This window comes from Oryzias latipes, chromosome 18 (genome assembly GCF_002234675.1).
Source record: "Oryzias latipes chromosome 18, ASM223467v1".
NCBI classification, from domain to species: Eukaryota; Metazoa; Chordata; class Actinopteri; order Beloniformes; family Adrianichthyidae; genus Oryzias; species Oryzias latipes.
Genome location: NC_019876.2, coordinates 26,344,537 through 26,364,744, shown reverse-complemented (window position 1 = coordinate 26,364,744; position 20,208 = coordinate 26,344,537). Strand labels below are relative to the sequence as shown.

The window sequence follows — 20,208 nt, the reverse complement described above, 5'->3', positions numbered from 1 at the left end:
TTGCAGCTGATCCTGAACTAATCCTGAACAAAGCAAGAATGTAATAGTTGGTAAACAATCATTACATTTTTTGAACACCTTTAAAAACACAATTTTAGACTAAATGAAGACATGGCTGTCCTAGCATGACTCAGTCTAGGATGTTAAAAAAAAGGCACTTGGCCATCAGCCAGTTGCTGACAAGTCGCAGCATTTATCAGACACCCAGGGACACAGAAATCCGTGAACTTCCGGACCTTTTCTTCTGCTCTGGTCGTGGAAAACAGTTCAGCGAGTTTCCATGTGCCCTGTCATGCCTTAGTCAGAGGAGAGAGTTGGAGTTCATTTAAAAGGAAGTCTCTCCAGACAGTGTCAGATGACTTCATCGTCTCTGACAGCGTTTCCACGAGAGTGTGTTGAAGAGAGGGGGCGGGTTCCTGACTGCAGTACAAAAAGACAAGCCCCCATCGTTTCTTCAGACTCAAGCAGCAGAGCTGAAGCAACAGAGACCTGCTCTTTACGCCTGACAACCACCGTTAAAAGGTAAGAACGCCGACACATCTGATGGGTTGCACTTGAACTACAAGAGGACTTGTCTTAGTTTGGTTTAGTGAACCACAGAATTATATTGTATGCTGCAAATTTCTTAAAATGATCTATTCATCAAGCCTCTACTATTATGGCACTGAGGAGATTATAGGTTAAAAACATAGTAGGAATGAATGATGATTCAAAAATTGTTCAAATAGAGGCAAACAAATGGCCAAAAACACCTTCACTAGGTATAAACATCACTCAGCTGTATTATCACATGGAATAGTCAGTAGCAGTGATTGCTAGCACCACACCCACACTGGGTCTTAACTGCGTTGGTGCTAACAAACCCTGAGCAAGAACACAAACTCGCTGGATCTGTGGCTAGACTTTGTCACTATCTGTTCTCAACAATGCTTCTCTGACCTATGACCTGACTTCAGCCAATCCTCAGCTTTCAGCAGCATGGCCTCAGATCTGACTCTGGAATAATCTGATAGACAGACGGGTTTACGGTCTGCAGCTACAGGTCATGTAGCTGCAAAACAGACTCACATCACTTCTGTGCTTCATAGTTTTTTCTTTTATATTTTTTTGGACCAATATTGCAGCCCCACTTTGGTCTTTTATTTGTAATAATTCTATTGGTTAGGTCGTGCTTTATTTATATTAAATTTGCTTCCAAGGCCTTCCCTGAGAAGACTTAGCATGGAAAATGCTCTGAAAGGTCTGAGATGTACCTCCTTGGTCTGTAGTGGTCTGCATATTGCACAGTCCATTGCCTTTATGCAAATGAGTCTTTTGAGTTTTGATCAAAAAATAACAGACCTCTTAAAAATACATGTAGTTTTGAAAGTCAAGCCACTGGTGTGAAGCATGAATCAATCTTCAGACGTTCATCTCCATTCCAGACCTTTATGAATTTATGAATGCTGGATAGCTCTCAGCATAGCTGAGAAGTTTGCTGGTGTTGATGTTTACCCCCCCAGATTTAGAGTGGGAAGCTTTTCGGTGCAGATTGACTTTTCCTTACTGCGTTTTTGCTCACCTTAGTAGACCAGTGCTATATTGACATTGTCCCGCCTGATGAATGTAGCATGTGCGTGTGAGCTACATTGAGCTTTAAGAAATTCCAAAGAACATTCTTACCTTTTCATTGTAAAATACTGTTTGACATTGTGTTAATCAAAATGAGCAGCACCCATTTAAGACTTTCACTGTTTTTTCTCTTCACAGTATGATTTGTGTGTCCGTTTTCCTGCTGCTGACCCTGACCAGAGCGGGGCTCGGCTCCCTGCAGGAGAAGCAGAATGACTTTGGCCTGAAGGTCTTCTCTCAGGTGGCTGAGGACTCCGTGGATCAGAACCTGGCCTTGTCGCCGTATGGTGTTGCCTCTGTCATGGCCATGGCGCAGCTTGGCGCTGATGGAGACACCTACAGGGCCTTGACTGCAGCCATGGGCTTTTCTCTGAGAGGTGAGTGGGTCACAGACTTAGCACATTTAAGCTTTAGGTCTGCAGACATTTTGGGTAGAACTCACACTGTCTGGCATTTTAAGCTGTATAAACTGAGTAACTTTTGCATTGCTGTAAATCCTGTTTAAATTAGTTTCATTCTGTAGGGGAAGAAAAGTAACCATGGTAACAAAAAAAAACACTGAAAAAGGGATTTTTCATCTTTAGGCCGTTCTATAGATGTCACACAGTTTGTGTTTTTCCTTTGAGACATAGCAACTGACAGGGTCAGGATGTGTGTGAGCAATCGTCTAAGTGAGCAAACATCACTGGAGATGATGGTCTTCTCCTATCAGCATTGGAGCACAATGAGTAAAAGTGACACAGGCGGCTCAGTTCTGAGACTCAGAGGTTCAGGATCAGACAGGACTTTTCAGGGAGAAAGAGTCACCGAGAGGCTTCAGGACACATCAAGTGTTGTTTGCCTGCAGATCGCGGGATGCCTCGGCAGCAGCGGTTCCTGCAGCGGGACCTGGCCAGTGAGGAAGGGGTAAATATTGCCAGTGGGGTGATGGTGGAAAGAAAGATGAGCCTGGAAAAGGGATACCGCCGGGCCCTGGCCAAGACCTTCCAGACCTACCCCCACCAGGTGGACTTCACAAAGTCAGACCAGGCTGTCAACATCATCAATGCCTGGGTCTCTGACCACACTGCAGGTACTGACATCCATCCAGCAACAGACTGGACCATATACAACCACTCCAATGAAAATGCTGCTTTTTATGTTTGAAATATGTTCTTGTGGCATTTTTCTGTTGACGGAGTCCAAGAAAATAGGGCTTAAAAATGGCTTTACTGAGTATTTCTTTGTTCAAATTGTTGTGACAGTAATTAGCTCATAGCAGAGCAGAAAGCCAAAAAAAATGGCTGAGAAGCTGAGTTACTTTACAAGATTTTAAACAAGTTGAACAGCATGAAGACTAAAGAGAAGAAGATCAGCAACTCTACTTGAATGGAAGGACAAAAGGACAAAAGGAGTTTTTCAGCACAGGAGGAAAACAAAAAGCTGCAGCGTGCCCACATTTACCCATTTGTTCTCACGTTCAGGTTCGATCCAGGACTTCTTGGCATCTGGATCTCTGAGTGATGAGACCCGCATGGTCCTCCTGAATGCCCTCCATTTCCAGGGCCTGTGGAAGGTTCCCTTCAACCCCAAACTGACACAGGAGAGGATGTTCCACTGCGCCAACGGCAGCAAGGTGCCAGTACCAATGATGAGACTCACAAACCGCTTCAACTATGGTAGGTTGATCATTTTACCAAATCTTGACACTTTGCTTTTTTTGGACTTGAATCCCGAGCTACATCTTTCTCTGTTTCTGCATCTACAGGGGAATTTGTGACTTCTGATGGGGTGGACTACGATGTGATTGAAGTGCCATATGAGGGCGACACATTGAGCATGCTGCTGGTGTCACCTTTTGAGCACGATGTGCCACTGGGCATGCTCAGTGCAGATCTGAGCAGCCAGAAAATTAGGCAGTGGAGGTCCGAGATGAGGAAGGTCAACCGGCAGCTGGCCATGCCGAGGTGGGCTCCGGCTGCTTGGTGATAGGTTGGGACCATCTTTCTAACAGCAGCAAACTAAATCGTCTGTCTTGCACTTGAACAGGTTTTCTCTGAACTCTGAAGTGAACATGAAGACTGCTCTGCATAAGATGGGACTGGGAGACATGTTCAACCTGGCCACTGCTGACTTCACACGGATAACCTGTAAGTCTGGCAGCTAGCTCTTTGGAAGTCCGTTTGTGTTTGTGTCTGCGTGTGGAAGCAAAAGTTTGAGAGACAGTTAAAAACAATCACCTGAGCTTTGCATCTAATCTGTGTCTGTTTGCGTCTTCCAGCTGATGAGAGGCTCTGCGTGTCCAAAGTCCTGCAGAGAGTAACGATTGAGGTGAACGAACAAGGAACCAAGGCAGCAGCTGCCACAGGTAGCCCCAATTCTCACCATCAGACCAACATCTTACACAAAAACTCAAGAGAAACTTGTTAGAGTCCAGAACAGAAGGGTCTAGAACAGGCATGTCCAAAGTCCGGCCCATGGCCCACATTCACATTTCTATAATAAAATCAATAATATGTGGTCCCCAGCATTTTCTGAAAACCATGTGTACAATTGCTTGACTGTGATTGGCTAAATTCTGTTATTGTAAACATGTGGCAACACATGTGGCAGAGTCCTTCTGAGAGACTTTCGCTCATTTCTAAAACGTCTTCAGTAAACGAAACGAACAGATTTGTTTCTATGATTAAAACCACAATGTTTTGTACTTCTAAATAATACTATAAGTGTTATTTTTACTGTTCACACAATTTACATGTAGATGTTTACAGTGAGCGTTTAATAATAGACAGATAGATTTGCTTTTTATAGTCATTGTCCATTGTGCAATGGTATTGAAGCATCACCATTCCACTGCGAGAGTAACAAAATAACAAAATATAATATCAAATAAATCAGTATATACAGCGTATACAGTGTGCAAATATAAACTGTAGTAAAGAATGTCCAAGATTTGTGTTCAAAATTACGTGCAACATTTTGTGCGAACACATCAGATGTACAAGTGGTGGCAATGAGGTAGAGTGTTATTGTTGTGTAGACGCTTAAGTGGACTGTGCTAATGCAGATTTATCTGTGTATTTTGGAATTGAGGATGGTTATTGCCTTGGGAATAATTAATTAATAATTTGTAACATTTTATGTGGACCCAGATTTAATGTTGACTTTTAGTTCATTTTATATCTGGTTGTCATAATTGAAATACACAGTAAATTTGGTGAAATACATTTCTGTTCTATATGAAGTAATGAAAAGTCTCCCATTGCATAAAAAAATAAAAATAAATAGTTTTTTGCATTTAATGTTATGATAAGGGTTAAACAATGCAAGGCAATTGGTTCCCTCTTACACATTTCCGTCTCACCAAATCAAACCACTTTTTTACTGACCAGATCTAACCTTCTTCCCTGTGTTAGCTGCCGTGATGTTCTCTCGCATGGCCGTGGAGGAGATCATACTGGACCGACCATTCCTCTTTCTCATTCAGCACAAGTCCACAGGTAAAACTCCCAGTGCAAAATCTCAGTACTTAACAACACCCGTCGAGTGGGCGGGTCAGACACCTCATGCTTTCCGTTGTGTTTTTAGGTGTCGTTCTCTTCATGGGTCACTTCAACCAACCGGAACATCAGTGATTTTCATGATGAACTGCTGTCGTCCCACTGTGTGAGACTCCTGCTGCTCAGAACCTCGTGTTAAGGACCCGACACAAGACCTGCAGGACTCAGAAAACTCTACGACTCCCCCGAGTTTTCCTCATGAACAACAGCTGAAAGGACATTTGTTCAACACTGACTGAGACTTCGACGAGAGTTTGTTTGTTTACTGTTATTTATTTATATGAAGGTTTATTTTTCAAAAAAAAAACATGAAAGAAAGAAACTTTAAGAGAACAAAATGTTGACACTGATTCCCAAATTTGTACAGATGATGTCTGACCAAACTTTAAATGTCATGTGTGTTATTGCTGTTTCCTATAAAGCTTCATCAGTATTTTTGCTGTTTTCATATTTATTAAAGTTTTGTGAATTTGCACATTTGCAGCCTTTCTTTCCGTACATTTCCATACGTCTTTGTTGTGGTGCAGGTTTGCTCCAAAGCTACAGTCGCTGTTTTCAGGTTCAGGGGAGAACTAATGGAAGGATTATAAACAAGTACCGTTATTTAGATTTAAATCTGACTTTTTGCTTCTGCATACCTGGGACGAATAGATGAACTGTACAGGGTGAACCGCGCCTTTGCCTGATGTGTTTAAGCAAGCAACAACTTTTATTGAGAAGTCGATGTAAACACAAGTATAAGTGTGATTCAGGCTTCAAATCTTAAGCATTCATGTGATGCAACAGAAGTTTTCATGCCAGTTTTCGAGCTCCACGCATAAAACGCACGGCCATTAAAAGTAAAACCTACTGAACATTGACCAATCAGGTACTTGGATTTGGAAGAAATATTTGGATCCCGTCCCCCTTCATTCACAGAAGTGCCAATCGTTTGAACGTGGATCGTGGAGGAGAAATGAAAAAATGTGGTTCCGGCTGGAATTCTATGACGCCAAGTCTTTTATGTATCGGAATAGAGCTGTGAAAGAAAAAGTCGGAAGCGAGATTCATGAGATTTGCATCACTTTGGCATTTCACGCCAAGCCTCCTCTAACTGTGAGAACATGCGCTAGTATCGGGTAGCGACAGATCAGTGTGTACACCATGCGTTCAATAACCCGCGTTCAGCGTGTTCTTGTGATGCTCATGTGTAGTATGACAATGGCTGGGATAGGCTCCAGCAACCCTGTAACCTTAAAAAAAATAATTAAGCTGGTTAAGAAAATGAATGGATGGAGTTGCAGTGTCTGCATATTTATTATTTTAACTAAGGATGATATTTGAACTCTAGCAGCTGAGAGCAGCTTCAGTAAAAACATTTGAAAAGGCTAAAATGGAACAAGTGACTCCCCAACACTAAATGTTGGGGAGTCACTTGCAAACACTAAAGACCCACTCTGATGAAAATTGTGTTTTGGTGTCTTTAACACGTTCTTGTGGCATTTTTCTGATGATGAAGGACATATATGAAGAAATTTAAACTTAAAATGTGTTTATGAGGATTACTTTATTCAAGTCGTTGTGAATCAGGAGCAGATGAGATAATTCTCTTTGAAAAAGATTGCATTTGTGACATAGAAAATATGCTGGTGGGCCACCAGCTCCCTGCTCGTTCCTTCGTTCGTCCGTCCGTTAATTCGTCCGTTCCTTTATTCATTCAGTCATACATACATACATGCATATATGCATACATGCATTCATACAGTCATACACAAACACACACACAATGCATGCATAAATAAATACATTTTTTTATGGTTTGATTTTACTTTAAAATGTCATTTATTGTCTTACATTTATTTGACAATGTTTACATTTATTTATTTTCAAATATTTAAAAGTTTTTACTTAATGTCCTCAACGTCATAGACTAGCATACGCGGATGTGTAGTGCGCATGCTCGGTCTTAGGCGGAAGTGCTCGGCTACCCGGACCCGTTGCAGGGCTGCGGTTGAAACCGTCGGTCCGTATCGCGGCTCTGCAGCTGTTTTTCGGTCCGGTTCGAAGAGCTCAGACATGGACCTTTAGCGTCCGCCGTGTCTGCGTCGTTGCAGAGTTCGTCCGTGTGCCCGGAAGAGTGCTCCATAGCCGGCAGAGAATGGTAAGCGACCGCCGCCACTCTAGAGCCAGCTGTGCTAATGATGCTAGCAAAAGCAAGGTGTACTGTTCCAGGAAATGCTCACCTGCGCTCCGTTTACCTGCCTGAAGGCCAGGCCGCAGCCCGGGGGGCTGCTTCGACCGTCCTGATCCACACGTGCCTGGAAAAGTAGGACAGGTGTTGGTAGTTTGAGATCCACAGAGCTTTAGGGTGCAGATTTAGTCCAGCCAGGTGTAGCTGGCGGCGCAGAGCGTCGTCCCTCCCGGACATGATGAGGTGGCCAGGTGAGGTATACCACCTGGACCCATCATCAGGCGGGATATCACCTTTGAATTGTTGATCTTAAATCAAATAGAATTGGTGAGGGCTCTGCATCCATTAACTATGAAATAGTTTTTAATGGAGAAATTAATTAGTGTTGACTTTGATGACGTGTCATCATCTTTGCTTTCATTCTATAATACTTGAGTTACTTTTATATGACGGTTTGAACTCAGAGTTTAAACAAGAGAAAAGTGTGAAAAGGTTCATGTCTGTTGGAGAAATGTGTATAAAATGTGCAACGATGAGTTTTACGGCCTTAAACGTCTGTAATTATTTGTGGATTCGGCCTATTTTTTTTTTAACGTAACACCTACGATAAGTGAGGAAACGCTGTACACTTGGGCCATTCTGAGGCCTGTTGGTTTATTGGGCGCAAAGAATGTTTGTAAACTAGAAAGACATTGGCACAAACTCTTCACGCCAAGCATGGAGGTGAAGTGTGATGATATGGGCTGGTTTGTTGTTGAGTGAACACCAGATGTTGCAGCTTTGCAGCATCTGGCTCATGTGCTGCTCACCAGCAACACTCAAGGTGTGCAATCTTCTAGTCTTGTCTCCCTGCTGGGCACCATATAGTTGACATCCACTTGTGCACATGCTGGTGTGCCGCTGTTTTCGTGGGTTTTCGGTTACCCGTGAGCTGTGCTCCTGATAACACTGCAGTACTGAGGAAGAGGAAGCATGGGGAAATGAAAGCTTTTAGGGTTTTGTTTTTATATTTTTTTTATTTTAATCTGCCCATTTGAAAAATGAGACTATAGGAACAAAAGATGTGTCTGCAACAAGCACCGGGCTTCAATCCGGCTCAAAAGAATCGACTTCAATCTCCACCTTCAACAAATAAAAGATTGCTGCTTTTTCGACGCCTGTGGTCACATGAGCGTTTGGGTCACTGAAGTCCGAGATCATTGACAGGATCCCTCTGGTGACACGAGCACTGATAAATCTGGAGCTGTTCTACATAAATAAAAACCACGTTCAATCCTGATTTCTGTGAAGGACTCTTGTAAATACACTTTCTAAAAAAAGAGTCCGGTTGAATGTCTCCTCTCCTAAGGGCTTTAAAAATGAGTTAGACCTCATTCAGCTCTGAAAACCTCTGAGTGAAGCTGCCCGGTTCAGACGCTAAATTTAACTTCATTGTAGCTTCATATGTTATTTATAGAGCACATAACCCAGACTGAGGTGGCATTTCCTGCTGATTTCAGTGAAACCTTATGCAAATGAAGTCCTTAACAGGCACACTCTACATCAACTTAGCTCTATTTTATGAAACTTTGAAGTTCAAGCGAAAACCACATTAAGTAGGTCTTTTGAACCTTGATAGAAAATTTGATTTATCATGACAGTTCTGGGGCACCTGGGAGTTTTGTGGCGTGTGGTCATATTTTCAGGCTTTAAAGGAGTTCTTGAAACTCTCAAATGTCCTGGTTCTTCTCGTCTGTCTGACAGATTCACAGCTGATCTGTTCCTCCTTTTGGAAAATGTTGGGAGCAACCATTGAAGGTCTTTTATGGAAGCTTAGCATTTAGAATCACATGATTGTTATTTGCACTCAACTACGTTTCCTGTAAGTAGGGCTGCACGATATGAAGAAAAACTCGCGATATGCGATATTAGTAATTAATATTGCGATAACGATATAATTTGCGGTATTTAAACAATTAGCAAAACAACCAAAAATATTATTCCCATTCCATTACAACAGCTTAAAAATTATACTACAAATGACCCTTGTTGACGTAGGAGGCGAACATACAACATAATAGGGCGCCATCCGATTAGTTAACAACGTGAAGGGGTCCATCTGATTGGTCAAATGCAGAAAGGGATTCTTTCAATCCATTAAACACGTCAAGCTGCCATAAGATTGTTTGGCCACATCTAAGGTAACCATTTATTGCAAATTTGCTGTCTTTTGCGATATGCATATTGCACAGCTTGAAATTGCGATAACGATAAATTTGCGGTATATTGTGCAGGCCTACCTGTGAGCTTAAAATGCGTCGCTCAAAAACAAGAAAAGGTGTTCTGAACAGATGAGAATCATTCACGAAAAAGAATCGCTGCTACAGAATTGAGCGGCATGAAAGACTTGAAGATGGAGGACATGGATAAAAAAAAAATGCAATTTTGGAGTATTTCTTTATTCAAATCACTGTGAATCAGGAGCAGAAGAAAATATTCAGTTGGAATAAAAATGTATTTGTGAAGCAGAAAATACGCTGGACCGCCCACAGTCTTCCTGCTCCGCTCCATTCTGATGCATCCACTGTCAGAAACATAGATCCAAGAACGTCTTTGTTTTCCTGGTCTGAGCTGGAATCTGGATCTAAGATGTACGGCTGGAAAGCTCCAAGATTGCTCGCCATTTTTGTTTAGGCGGGGGGCATGATGGGGCTGAAAGCTAGCGGTATAGAGTGTTACCAAAAGGGATGATGGGAAAGGAAGGTAGGCGTACTCCACGCCAACACTCCTGCCCACAACTCAGAGGCAAATTTCTAATGAACTACTGCCGCTCTGCAGAAACTATGTCCCAGAAAATGACAGCGATTTTTATTTTATTTAATTTATTATGTCTAAAAACAGCATAATTATAACTAAAAGACCACTGGGAATGCTTTGACCAGATCCAAAGATGATCAGAGTGGAACTTTAAGATGTCCACTTGGACTACAGATGTTGGGCTACATGATATGAAGAAAAACCTGTGATTTGCAAAAGTAGTGATCAATATTGCGATGATGATATAACTTGCGATAAATGAACAAAAAGGAAAAAACAACAAAAACATTTCCATTTCACTGCAAAAGTTTAATTTAAATATGAGTCAAAACACCTTAAATTATTCTCCAAATGACCCTCGTCTAATTAGGAGGGAAACATTCAAAATAAAAGCTCCATCCGATTGGTCAACAACATGAAGGGCTCCATCTGATTGGCGAAATGGATAAAGAGATTTATTCAATTCATTAAATAGTTCAAGTTGCCATAAGATTGTTTTAGCACATTTAAGGTTTACCATTTTTTTTTGCGATTTTTGCTGACTTTTGCGATATGGATAATCACAGCTTGAAATCGTCCGGGGGGAATTTTTAATTTTTCGTGATTATATAATTATTATTCGCTATTTTACTTCATTTATTTTGGAGCCGGTTTAGCTCGTGCTGGTTCGCGGCGCCTTCCGTCCGTGAAACCAGGGTTCGACTCCGGGCTGCTCCCTGTTCCCTTCTCTACCCCTGTGCCGGTTCCAAGCCCGGTTTGAGAAGGTTGCGTCAGGAAGGGCATCCGGCGTAAAACATTGCCAAGTTTACCATGCGACTTGTTCGCTGTGGCGACCCCTGATTGGAGCAGCCGAAAGAAGAAGATTTTACTTCATTTATTTTATTTCCCAACTAATAACTCATCCGCAATGATCCAGTATAAACTGAGGGAAATGACTTTAAAAAAAAAAAAAAAAAAACATAACAAACAAAATGGGAAAGTAGTCCGCTCCTGCACTTGATTAGTCAAGCGGTGGACCGAGCGACCGTGTCTCTGAGCAGAGCAGACGGACTTTGTGTTTTTAGGGGAAGGGGTGATGCTTTGTTACGTGTGCGCCATGTGTGGGAGACTTAGGACTGCGATCTGTCCTGCAGCTCTAGGTGAACGAGCTACCGAACTCAGGAGAACCAGGTCTAAAAGTGTGTTTCCGGGCAGAGCTCGGACCGCCAACTCACACAGTGGCTTTGGAGCGGTGTGAGAGCTTTTCAAAGCAGAAATGTCGCTCAGTCCTTAGAAACCATTCAAACAATCACGTGGATTTGTTTCCAGTCGTGTCCCGACAAAATAAAGGCTGATGTTATTCCCAGATATTTACGTGCGGCCAAGATGCAGATTGTGGCGTTTCCCGCATGGATTTTTATTATGGTGTCGACTCGCAGCGTGGCGGGGGGCGTGGCATCACGATGGTGTCTCTCCATAGTGATGTCAGTCAGCCATCACGATGGACGATGGTATCGTACATCGGCACAACCCTAGATGACGATATAACTTGCGATACATGAACAAATAGCAAAACAACCAAAAGCATAATCTCCATTTGACTGAAGCTGTTCTAAAATAATAGTCAACGTAGCTTAAATTATACTCTAAATGGCTCTGGTCTACATAGGGGGCGAGCATCTTACATCAAAGGAGTCCATCCGATTGGTCAATTGCATAAAGGGATTTATTTGATTGGTTAAATACTTCAAGCTGCCATAAGATTGTTTCAGCACATTTCAGCTTAAATGGTTACCATTTAAAGTTTTATGGTCTTCATCTTTTGCGATACGCATCTGGTACAGCCTGATATTGCGATAACAATAAATTTTCTTTTTTCTTTTTTTGTGCACGCTTCCTCCAGCAACAATCTGTTCTTGCTGAGCGACGCTCGTAAGATGTGCATCAAGTTTTATTTTGAACATAATATTTCAATCAATCAGTCAAACTTTATTTATAAAGCACTTTTCCTATAAAAGCACAACACAAAGTGCTTTACATTCAAACAAAACAAAACAACATTTAAAAAAAAGCAGGACAATTAAAATGGAGCCCCCCTCCCCATACCTACAGACAACCCCCAGCCCCTGTCACACCTCCTAGCCCCTAACTTATCTTTGGTTTCTTCATTTGTGAAATCTCCATAAATTATCCCACTTATTGAATTTTTGTCGTCATTTATTTACCTGAATTTTTTCTTCTCTAGAATCTTTTTCTGCTTTTGTCACAATTTGTGTATGAGTTGATGGTGAAAGTTTTTTTTATCGAGCAGTCTACACGACTCTCAACAGTTTCCTGAAAGCTTTTATGTTCTAGAATACTGGATTTCTTGGATGATTCCTTTAACATGAATGTCAGCAGACTTTAGCGATGAATGTCCGATTTAGAGCAGTTCTAGAGTTGAATCAAAACTCCCGTCTAATGGCCGCCTGCGCTGTTGTTGTTGTTGCAGATGCGTTTCATGCTGCTGTTCAGCCGGCAGGGCAAGCTGCGGCTGCAGAAGTGGTACACTGCCACCGCCGAGCGGGACAAGAAGAAGATGGTGCGCGAGCTCATGCAGATCGTGCTGGCGCGCAAACCAAAGATGTGCAGTTTCCTGGAGTGGAAGGACCTCAAGATTGTCTACAAAAGGTGACACGGCCCTGGCTTTTGCACAAACCACACACCGAATGAGCCGACTGACTGTGTGTGGCTCTGGGTTGAGTTTGTGCCGCTGTGCTTGGGGAACAGCAGGACCTAAATGCGGTGACAAAAATGAGGCCCACTCTCGGTCTCCATTAGTCTCTGATCTCTCAGAGGTCACTGTGTGCTTCTCCTGATCTTCATCCGTGTCCTTCAACGGAGAAACCACACCGACTGCTGTTGAGCTGTGTTTTCACGCTGGACTGAAGCGGGTCTCGTTTTAGTCTTCATCCACAGCAAACCGATCAAAAGACAGGAACAGGTTAATTTCCTGTTGACCAACAACTGTTGACCAGTTTATTGCTCCAGAGTTATCATGTTGACAGAGAAGTGTTTGCACACACACATAAAAAACAAATACAGTATTTTCACGACCATAGGGCGCCCCGGATGTTAGGGCGCACCGGATGTTAGGGCGCGGTCTCAGTCACGGGGGATTTTTCCGTCTTTGACACATACAAAAGGCGCACCGGGTGTTAAGGCGCGGGCACGTTAACGCCCCGTTCAGAACCTCAGCGCTTCTAGAGTGGGTTAATAAAACATCCAGTCTCTGTTTTTTGTAGAGAAAATATTTTTATCTTGTTACTGTTCTCCCTAACTGATCACAAACTGAATGGTCGCTCACTTGCAGCGCTCCCTTCCTCCGTACAAGCGCTAAACACACAGCACACACACAGACGCTGCGTGTGCCGTCTCCTTTCTTCCTTTCTATGCGCTAGAAAACGGAGCTGCTTTCAGCACACACACACACACAGAACTGCGCCAGTCTGTCTCTGCATTTCTCCTCCTATGCGCTAGCGAAGGTAGCAGTTCAAAGCAGTGGGCCAGCTGCTTCTCTGCTCGCTCCTCCTGTACTGAAATGTTTGAGGGTTATGAGGTAAAAGGAGCATAGAAGGCTTTAAAATGTAGATAGTTGCACTGCAGTTAGGTTCCACTTGGCCTTTACGTCTCTCTCCCTCCCCCCTCCATCTTTTTCTACAACCCACAACTACACAAAAGGCGCACCGGCTCATAGGGCGCCCCCTGCTGGCGGAAGAAAATTTATGACTTTTGAGTGCGCCTTATAGTCGTGAAAATACGGTATTACTTTTGGTCCAGAAAGTAAAATGTCTTTTCTGATCAATTGTGGTCTTTCCCTTCATGTGTTCCATGAATTGAGCGTTGGAGTAAAATAGTTTTAAACGTTTTTTGTTGTTTATAAAACTTTAAGCTCAACAGGGGGGTATTCCAGAAAGCAGGTCATGCTAGCTCCCACGGTAAGTTTGAGGCTAAGGAAGTTGATAACCTCAGCTTTCGGTTCCAGAAATGGAGGTTTGTTTCAGGGTAGGTCAAGTTGCCATGGAAACTCATGCTCTGAACATAACCTGGTCTGGAGCAGGTTTAGTTGAAGCTTAGTTTGTTTTGAGAGAGGTGAAGCAGCATGGGGTGTCCATTTGAAGATGATTTAGTGGATGAAGAAGCTCAGATAATACTTTTTCCACCGTGAGAGGTTGATGAGACCACATATGGATGTTGGAAAATTCAACTTTTTCACTTTGATCCAACTTAATTTTTTGCTTCAGTTAAGATAAATCATTTTTTTGTTTAGTCAAACAGTTATTTTCCTTTCATTCAAATTCATTCAATTAAGTAGGTGTAACTTTGGTGTTAGATCAGCACCGCAAGGGATTGTGGGATACCATTCCCTTTGCCTGTCTGGACGGATTTGTATTTAAGTGTGGGTTTTTGACCAAATGTGTTTAGTTGTTTAGCTGTTTTACTGTGTTTTGCCGAGTTATTTTGGCCTACTATGCTTACGTCTCTGCACCATGAGTGAGAGTGAAGGAGAGGATGATGAGTTTATATAGCACCCCTACGGTCAGCAATGATAGTAATAGAAAATTCTTTAATCAATTTTTGCACTCCGTGCATTTTTTCCCCGTCCTTTTTATTGTTATAAAATGAGTATATCTGCTGGCTCAAACTTAGACATATGAGAGTTCAAGAATTTTAATTAATTAAGATGGAAAAAATATTAATTGAATTGGAGTAATATGACATTTAGTTAGATAAATACGTAAATTTGAGTTGGATAAACAATTATTGAGTTTTATAGAAGTAAGAAATTAGGTTGAATAAATTTAACTCAATTATTTGTTACCAATAGAAGTCATTCATTTAAGTTGGAAAAATTGGATAAGTTATGTGCGTCACGAGGAAAATGGAAATAAGATCAGAAACTTGTGCGTTTACTTTGTCTGTTCTTCTACTACAAGCAGAAACTCTTTCTTTTGATGATGATGCAGCCGTGTTACTTTTTTGATGGACGTATAATCTTAATACGCCGTCATTAAAACCTCAGACTCCGTCTCACTGAAATATAGCGCTTTCTTTTTTCTCCACACGTTTCCATGGTGACTCCGGAAATCGGCGATCTATTGAGAATGTCTTTATGTACCTGCTGTGCACGCCCATTAACCCAGGGTTACCGAGTCGGGCGTAATTACGCCAACTCATATCCGGTCTTTTGGAACCGACATACCCAGAGTAAGCGAGTTCAGGCGGATTTCAGCCAGAGTTCAGGGTTAAAGTCAGGCTAGTTTAAACATGCTTCCTGGAATACCCACCTGCTTTCACTATTTTTTGTTGTCCTCTATGGAGCAATATTTATGGCACCACATTGCAAACAAAGCTTTCTAAGTTGCAGATGAAAATATTAAATATCTGCATTCACATATTTTTTCTCTGCTTTTAAATTTATTTATCTTTGCTTTGAAATTTTGTCTGCTTTCAAAACCTTTTTTTTTTTTTTTTGCTTTTAAAAAATAATTTTGCACTTGCGAAACAAATGTTTTTGCATGCGTTGTGTCTCAACTCGCTTTTTCCCTATGTCTGATTTTGCTCACATATGTTTCAGTTTAGCGTGAAATAGCTGCCATTCCAGTCTGCTGATTGGTCACAATTTGTGTATCCAGTGGCTCTCCAGAGGCCCCCAGGGGCCCCCAAGGGCCCAGTGGAAAACAATAATAAAAAATCAGATTCTTTATTTTGTTAACCACAGATTCTATATATCTGAAGATCATCTGAATTTGGATGTTTGAGGTGACACTGATAGAAAAAGGATGTTTCATGTTGCAGAACCGGAGCAAGTCTGAAGGTTGAGGTCAGGGTCGTCTGGTCAGAGGTGATTCATGCGGTGCTTTTGTCTTTTATCCATGCAGGTACGCCAGCCTGTATTTCTGCTGTGCAATAGAGGAGCAGGACAACGAGCTGATCACCCTGGAGGTCATCCACCGCTTCGTGGAGCTCCTGGATAAATACTTCGGCAGCGTGAGTGATGGAGCTGCGGTCGGATCAGAAGCTGCAGGTCCGGGGTACTAATGGAGGCGCCGACGCCGTTTTTTTGTGCGCAGGTGTGTGAGCTGGACATCATCTTTAACTTTGAGAAGGCCTACTTCATCCTGGATGAGTTCCTGATGGGAGGGGAGATCCAGGACACGTCGAAGAAGAGCGTCCTCAAAGCCATTGAGCAAGCGGACCTGCTGCAGGAGGTAAGGACTCCTTCACCTGCTCCACCTCAGGGTTGGAGCTCCGTTGTGGAGCAGAGGTCATCTATCACCTGAGTTTCCTTCTCATTATCTGATGGGAAAGAGGCGCACTCTCTTGTTTTAAAAAGGATTTGTTGACCAGAAATGGAAGATATGTTGGTGTTTCTGCAGCTGCAGATCCATCCAAAGTTCTCCAGGAGCTTCCATTCTTCCATTTTTTTTCCCTTTCCGTCAGATTTGGTTTGGTTAAAAAAAAAAAGATTGAGAGCGCAAGTTCCAGGTTCAAATCCCCGTCACGTCATGTTTCTGTCTGTGCAGGAGGACGAATCCCCTCGCAGCGTTCTGGAGGAGATGGGCTTGGCGTAGTACACAACAGAGCTGTTGCCACAGCAACGAGGCGGAGGGCAGAGTGCCTGGAACTGAGCATGCTCGGACTTGTGCCGCTGGCTCTGGGCTCTGCTGCCCCACCTTTTGTCGTGGGGAAGATGCTCAGGCAGCAGATCCGCAGCCTTTTGTCGTGTTTGTGAGTGAGTGTGAGCCCAGCGTGGGGCTGTGGTTGTGTGTGGTTGTCACGGGGGGGGGGGAGTCCAGCTGAAGTCTCAGGTGTGAAGAATGTCCACCAGAGCAGGCCTCACCGCATCGGCTCTCCTTCACGTTTAGACTCTGGTCCTCAGTGAAGGACTGCAGCAACATTCCTGTCGACGTTCCCCTCTGGTCCCGTCAGACTACTGATGCCGGTCCAGCTGCTTCCCCGCTCTGTGTCGCCCCAGAAATGAAGAGCACCGCGGTCAACTACTGCCCCCTTCAGGCCTTACCAAGCACCCGCTTCTCACCCCAGCAGACGCGATGATTTAACCTGATCTTCACGAAGAAACACACACATTTAAGCCGTAAGAAATGATCATCAAAAATATCCTACGAAGAATGATGGGGTGGAGGAAACGGCTGTGGAAGCTCGGATGAGGGGACATAAATAAACACTCGTGGAGTGTCCTGATCCACTGCAGCTTTGTGCCACTTTTGCTTTTATTAAACCTTTTCCACAAAGCAAACAGAATTAGTCTTCATCAACAGTTTTCTGGACTTTTAAAAGCGTTTTTAAAGGTTTTATTTTTTATTTTCTAATTTCTTCCAGATAAATCTGTGATTAAACCACCAAGCAATGCATTGATTATTTACATCAAGAGAAGCTGCCTTAAATCTGGACGGTGAACCACAGCTCTTCTTGATGGACTTCCTCTTCATCTTTCACAGCAGAAAAACATCAGCCGTTTGAGTTAACAGTTAGAAACGTCTTGCAGACTTTAAAAGCTGACGCGGTCGTCGGATCGCATTTAAAAGTCATACGTGACGATAAAGGAACGCAGAAGTCCGCTGGCTCCTCAAAGCTGCAGCGACTGATTCAAAATGACTGTTTGTTTGTTTTAGGAATGATCCAACAGAAGGATCTGGATGTGAGTGACTGTTATCGATCTCTCAGCGGCTGAATGTGATTATGAATTCATTAAAAAACCTCTGATGCTTCCTCTGTTACATACATCCAGCACACTCCCCCCTACATCTCCTCTTCCTCTCTGGCAGAAGCTCATTCTTCATCCTTGGGGAGCAGAAAACCCTGTCTGACGTCTCCCTACGGGATGCGCAGATGCTGGTGGAGCATCAGGCAGGCTGGGGACACGCTGCTCAGCAGAGGCTCTGCCCCCTAACAGAATGAAGTGAGGGCGTGTGCATGGGGGTGTGTGTGCGTGTGCGCGTCTTTCAGCTTGTGTTGCTTTCAGGAATGTATGTACATATTTTCTAATCTGTCTTTCAAAGTGAGAACTCTTGTTTGTATGGAGAGCTGGTGACAATAAAGCTGTTTTTGATTGTGACACGGATCCGTCTGGTCGCTGAGCACAAAAAGCAACTAAGATGCTAATAATGTCTTAAAATGTCTTATCCTTAGAAAGTTTTAAAATGTTTGAGGCCCCCTAGTGGTGAGTTAAAGAACCTTTGAGCAGCTATGTCCCTCGGTTCTTGAAACCTAAAGGTGCATCCATATTCAAACTGTGTATTTTTGGCCTTTGATAGTGACAGCTTAAAACACTTCGAATCTCTATAGCTTTCCTTTGAAGGAATTGCCAATCTAGTTATGAATACGCAGAAAGTAGCCGAAACCCAAAAACGTATCGTTTTCTAGGACAGTTTCTGCAGAGCGGCAGTAGTTGTTTAGAAATTTGTCTCTGAGTTGTAGGCTGGAGCGTGGGTTTGTGCAAAAACCACGCCTCCCCCCCCCTTCCCTTTCTGGTTGCTGAGAGCTCTCTGTTTACACCCTCCTCTGCCAGCTTCCAGCTACAACTTACCGTTAGCGGTGCCACAAAAATGGCGAGCATTGTTGGATCTACTCAGCCGTACAGATTCAGATGCCAGGGCAGAAGAAGAAAACAAAGACGTTCAAGACAGCCAGTCGTCTGCAAGTGGATGCATCAGGATGCCCCCCTCCCCCAACGTATTTACCACATCACAAATGTGCTTTTTTTCAAACTGCATTTTTTTTATTCCTAATTTACAACAATTTGAAAAAAATAAATACATAGAATTAAAACTTTAAGCTTAAATTTCTTTGTGTCAGAAAAATACCACAAAAAAGCATGCAGAGCTGGTAGGCCAGTTTTTATTCTGACTTTGCAGGTAAAAAATAGCTTTAGGTGGAATTGACATAATTTGGGCGGGTTTTGGATCGGTTATGGAGCTATTAGTTCCTGGTTGAAGCGCGTTTCAAGCACATATACGCTGTTGGGTGTGTGCTTCACCTGTCATCACCTGCCGTCATAAAATGTAAAGCCTACTGATACTAAAATAAATATTCATTCACACTAACGTGTTCTAACTAGACATTTTTATTCCTTGTTCTCCCTTTCTTTATGAAAGGTCATGTATTTCACTTCAGAACTGACGTGAAGCTGTGCTGAAAAGACTGAATGAGGCCGAAAAACAACAGAGTTTATTGTAATAAATAATATATACAATAGAACATTTGTTTTATGAATGCATGTGTGGCATTATGGTTTCCCCTTGGAGGCCGCCAGCAGAAAACTAAAAACCAAAAGCACAGGACTCTCCGACATAGGAAACCAAGACGTATACGTTTTTGGGAGGATTTTTTACTGTCAGTGTTGTGGATAATTTTCTTTTATTACACAACTAGAAAGTAACAAATACTTTTTAATTTTAGATGACTTTTAGGCTGGAAAACCGTAGCTCAATCTGGCAACACAGAAATCAATTGATGATTCAAAGCAATTGGAAAAAAAAAGTGCTCAAATGAAGCAGAGTGAAAAGAGGAAAAGGCCAAAAGAAAGCAAGACATTTTTGCCTGACTTCCAAAAGTGCTGGAAGACGGAAAGACAAGAACAGGATCAGGAAAACTCTGTTTCTTTTGTCCTCTTTATTAGAACTTGACTAATTAACGAAAAGACAGCAAATCCTCATTTGTTCCTTCAAAATATTAACAAATTAGTGCATTTTATAAATGTACTATTTTTCCAAGTTAAAATAATATAATATAAGATGCATGTCTTTAACATTTAATTGTGACTTTAGTTTTTTAATTCTTATTAAAACTTTTGGATTCTTGACATTGATGTTGTCTGGACCAGTACGGCTGTTATTCAATGATTTACACTATGGGTAAGGATTAAAAAAAAAAAAAAAGGAGAAATCAATCCAACTCCTGCAGAGGGCCCCTTGTTATTGTTCACCTGGGGCCCCCAAACTGCTAAATTCGCCACTGAGTACACGTTAAAAACAGTGTTTTCATTGGAGTGGGTCTCTAATTTGTAAAAGGATTTACATCCAGCAGAATTCTGAGACATGTATTCAGTGC

General features: G+C 42.4%; 2 protein-coding genes across 3 annotated transcripts; both read left to right on the top strand.

Annotated features, from left to right (window-relative positions):
• Positions 1 to 340: 340 nt before the first annotated feature.
• serpine1 (serpin family E member 1) lies at positions 341 to 5,564 on the top strand. 2 transcript variants are annotated; one of them, XM_020711407.1, is made up of 9 exons: positions 341 to 522; positions 1,750 to 1,988; positions 2,459 to 2,683; positions 3,075 to 3,269; positions 3,359 to 3,557; positions 3,640 to 3,740; positions 3,872 to 3,958; positions 5,007 to 5,090; positions 5,179 to 5,446. In XM_020711407.1, the coding sequence occupies exons 1-9, from the start codon at positions 356 to 358 to the stop codon at positions 5,223 to 5,225; spliced, it is 1,344 nt and encodes a 447-aa protein (XP_020567066.1). In that variant the 5' UTR covers positions 341 to 355; the 3' UTR covers positions 5,226 to 5,446. The 2 variants fall into 2 exon arrangements, with proteins under 2 accessions (XP_020567066.1, NP_001188451.1); NM_001201522.1 differs by having other exon boundaries at positions 503 to 522; positions 5,179 to 5,564.
• A 1,521-nt stretch (positions 5,565 to 7,085) lies between these two features.
• On the top strand, positions 7,086 to 18,214 carry ap1s1 (adaptor related protein complex 1 sigma 1 subunit). The gene is made up of 5 exons (XM_004080006.4): positions 7,086 to 7,290; positions 12,587 to 12,765; positions 16,017 to 16,125; positions 16,209 to 16,346; positions 16,662 to 18,214. Exons 1-5 carry the CDS (start codon positions 7,288 to 7,290, stop codon positions 16,707 to 16,709), a joined length of 477 nt encoding a protein of 158 aa, XP_004080054.1. The 5' UTR covers positions 7,086 to 7,287; the 3' UTR covers positions 16,710 to 18,214.
• Positions 18,215 to 20,208: the final 1,994 nt, after the last annotated feature.

Bases quoted from the DNA above. Each gene is read 5' to 3' on its own strand.
- serpine1 (XM_020711407.1), top strand. From the start codon at position 356: ATGACTTCATCGTCTCTGACAGCGTTTCCACGAGAGTGTGTTGAAGAG. The intron at 3,741-3,871 runs GTAAGTCTGGCA...TGCGTCTTCCAG, and splicing joins TGACTTCACACGGATAACCT to CTGATGAGAGGCTCTGCGTG. The intron at 5,091-5,178 runs GTAAAACTCCCA...TTGTGTTTTTAG, and splicing joins CATTCAGCACAAGTCCACAG to GTGTCGTTCTCTTCATGGGT.
- ap1s1 (XM_004080006.4), top strand. The intron at 16,126-16,208 runs GTGAGTGATGGA...TTTTGTGCGCAG, and splicing joins TGGATAAATACTTCGGCAGC to GTGTGTGAGCTGGACATCAT. The intron at 16,347-16,661 runs GTAAGGACTCCT...CTGTCTGTGCAG, and splicing joins AAGCGGACCTGCTGCAGGAG to GAGGACGAATCCCCTCGCAG.